The sequence below is a fragment of the Parambassis ranga genome, chromosome 22 (genome assembly GCF_900634625.1).
Source record: "Parambassis ranga chromosome 22, fParRan2.1, whole genome shotgun sequence".
In the NCBI taxonomy this organism is placed as follows: Eukaryota; Metazoa; Chordata; class Actinopteri; family Ambassidae; genus Parambassis; species Parambassis ranga.
In genome coordinates this window covers 16,560,977-16,564,281 of record NC_041042.1, presented here as the reverse complement: position 1 = coordinate 16,564,281, position 3,305 = coordinate 16,560,977, and the positions used below count along the sequence as shown (strand labels likewise).

The following is a 3,305-nucleotide window of genomic DNA, read 5'->3' as shown; positions in this document are numbered from 1 at the left end:
CCTCCTCTGATCCATGCGTGTTTTCTGCGGGTTATTCTGTTCGAATAGAAATGGGAAAATATGTTTTCCGGAGTTTTTTTAATAATATAAATAATATTAAATTTACAAATAGTTTGTAAATTGTAGTCTCGCCTCTTGGTTGTAGTTTTTTTTGTTTTAGTCTTTTATTGCTGCAGAAACCTGCCTGATCAGACCGTGCTTTGTCTTTCCGTGCACTTTGAAACGTAATATTACCGTGCGTAACACAAGACAAGACGAGCAGGAGTGACAGCAGCTCATCAGCAGTGCTGCACATTGTTGGTTTGCTGGACACACTATTATTGGTGATTCATGCTAAATATAGATATAGGAACTCACACTGATTATTAAAATGTGCTACACACCTTCACCCACATACACAGTAAAGTAAGTCACTGTTGCGTTTAGGCATCATTTCTGTATTTCTAAAGTGTATTTATTTCATGCATATGTTTACAATATGTCATGCAGTTTTTAACTTGTGTGTAAATAAAAAGTCTTTGGTAACACTTCCACGTTTACATTACAGGGTGTCACAGAAACCCAGATGCAACAGGACACTTGATGGTACTGACCTAATGCTCCTCAATGTGATCAAATGACATACAAGAAAATGTCAGGCACACTCATTTCTCCTCTGTAATTTCCAGCAGAGATAATCCAGCGGCAGCTTCATAATGGTGTATGGCCAGGTCCTCCATCGGCCCGATGGCTGCTTCATCAATGTCAATGTTGGGGGTTTCAAGCAGCGGATGGATCACACCGTCCTGAAACGCTTCCCGCAGACACGTCTGGGTCGCCTCCTGTGCTGCAGCTCCAAAGAAGCCATCCTAGAGCTCTGCGATGACTTCAGTCCCTCTGAAATGGAGTACTATTTTGACCGCAGCCCAAGTTTTTTCTGTTATGTCCTCAACTTCTACCTCACAGGGAAGCTTCACCTGGTGGACGGGTTGTGCGTTGTCTCATTTTTCCAAGAAATTGAGTACTGGGGCATCAAGGAACGTCACCTGGACTCCTGCTGCAGCGGCACGTTCCTTGAACGGCTGGAGCTCACTGAGGATGAATACTGGGATCGGATGTGTGAAGACCTGCAGCTGCACAGCGCAGGATCGTCTGTGGAGGAGCTGTCGACCTCAGAGGACGAGACGGATTTGTTTGAAGGTTCCTGGTGTGCAAACGTCCGTCAAAGTATTTGGATTCGACTTGAGAATCCAGGATTCTCCACTTCAGCCAAAGTGATGGCTGTAGCGTCCCTGAGCGTGGTCATCGCCTCCATTGTGGCCATGTGTGTGCACAGCATGCCGGACTTCCATCAGGTGGACGCTGACGAAAAAGAGATTGAAAACCCAGTGCTGACGTTCTTTGAGAACCTCTGTGTTCTCTTCTTCTCTGCTGAGTTTATTCTTCGCTTGACCGTTGCACCATCGGCAAGGAAGTTCTTGTGTAGCCCTCTGAATATTATTGATTTATTGTCAATTATGCCCTTCTTTGTCACCATAGCTTGTGATATTATGAATGAGGATGAGAACTCGGACTTGGAGAACGTTGGCAAGGTGGCACAGATCTTGAGGCTCATGCGAGTGTTCCGTATTTTGAAGCTGGCTCGTCATTCGGTCGGCCTTCGCTCTCTGGGTGCCACGCTGCAGCACAGCTCCCGTGAAATGGGCCTGTTGGTGCTCTTCCTGTCTGTGGGCATTTCCATGTTCTCTGCCATGATTTACTTTGTAGAGCAAGAATCTGAAGAATCACAGCTGCACACTATTCCCATTGCCTGGTGGTGGGCTACCATTAGCATGACAACAGTTGGATATGGAGACATATTGCCAGTGACCTTAGGTGGGAAGCTGATAGGAACTCTGTGCATCATCTGCGGGCTGCTGATTGTGGCTCTTCCCATCACCAATATCTTCAACAAGTTCTCCCAGTTCTATCAGAAGCAACAGTGCTTAGAGCTAAAAAAAAAAAAAAATAACCTAAGCCTCATGCACAGGTACAGCAGTGTTTCAAAAAGGACACAGTGTGAGAGGATGTAGTTTTGTTGGCCAAAAAGTTAGCACCACAGTCTGTGTTCTTCTTTGTTGAATAAACAATGGCCCGCGTTAACCAAAGGAAACACAATGCACAGTGCATGGTAGCACCACAACTAATGGAACCACAGTAACAGCACACAAAAGAGGAAGAAACTTCACAATCCTGCAGATTTACAAATATAAACATCAGGCATTTAACCAAAACCCCGTTCAAAAATAGCTCCTGACTTCATGATGAGGTTTATTGGCCGTCAATGGTTCTATCATACCAAAGTAGGCACCGAATGTAAAAGGAACTTGAGCATGGCGGCATTTGTTTAGAGTTCTGTTCTGATATAATCTGTGATCAGCAAGAACTGTCTTATTGTCAATCTGTTGCCAGGGAGTGATTGCTTTTGCCTGGACTGGTGGGGCTGGGTGGTGCCCAAATGGTACGAACTTGCTGGCAGGTTACACAGGCAGTGTTAAAATATTTTGCACGGTCGGCACATTTCTGTTGCATTGCATGGGTTTTATTTCTTTATACATAAGCCTGTCCAGTGTTGAGTTTGTTATCAGCCATTACATGCTCATTTGTCTTGTATTTTCATTTTTTATATCTATATTTTATGCAAAATTGAAGGATCTCGTTTGCCCACTCAGCATTTGTCTGTTGTCCAGGGTTGTAACACTTTCGCCAGGGGTCAGTGGTAGAGGTAATGAAAGCCAAGGTGAAAAGCCTTGTGTTCTTTGCTCATTTGTACATGTCATGTATGTGGTTATACTGTGAGTTGATCTGCGGATGCTGAATTAAACCTACACAAGGACAAGTGTCTGACTTTTTGATTATTTGCACATAGGTTGCTATTACCTGTCGTGACTTTCCTGTTAAACAGTAGAAATGATATATTTCTGTTTTCGCAGGTGAGGAATGGTCACATTTACAGGGCGATGGTAGAAGGCTATGAGCTTCCTGTTTTTCTTCTTTGTTTTCTTGATAGGAAGAACCAGGGATTCACTTTATGTGAAGGAATAGAAGGAGACGCCTTCCGTGTCTTGTTGATACCAGTGATGGCTGGAATCAGAATTATATGACAAGGAGTGCTTTTAGAACAAATTATGCTGAGACGCTGCATTTACAGGTTGGTGCACAGAACTATAGGGTCATCTTTATAGTAAATATTCTAGGCTGTTGTTGCCTTTTATTACTGTCTGACCTTTAAATCTCTAAATTTCTGTTAAAGAGGATCTTCTTATCACTGAGGACGAGCTCCAAGC

General features: G+C 43.7%; 1 protein-coding gene across 1 annotated transcript; it reads left to right on the top strand.

Annotated features, from left to right (window-relative positions):
- The first annotated feature begins 554 nt into the window (after positions 1–554).
- Positions 555–2,067, top strand: LOC114426965 (potassium voltage-gated channel subfamily S member 3-like). Its single transcript, XM_028394628.1, has 2 exons — positions 555–585; positions 669–2,067. Exon 2 carries the CDS (start codon positions 696–698, stop codon positions 2,049–2,051), a length of 1,356 nt encoding a protein of 451 aa, XP_028250429.1. The 5' UTR covers positions 555–585; positions 669–695; the 3' UTR covers positions 2,052–2,067.
- The last annotated feature ends 1,238 nt before the right edge of the window (positions 2,068–3,305 follow it).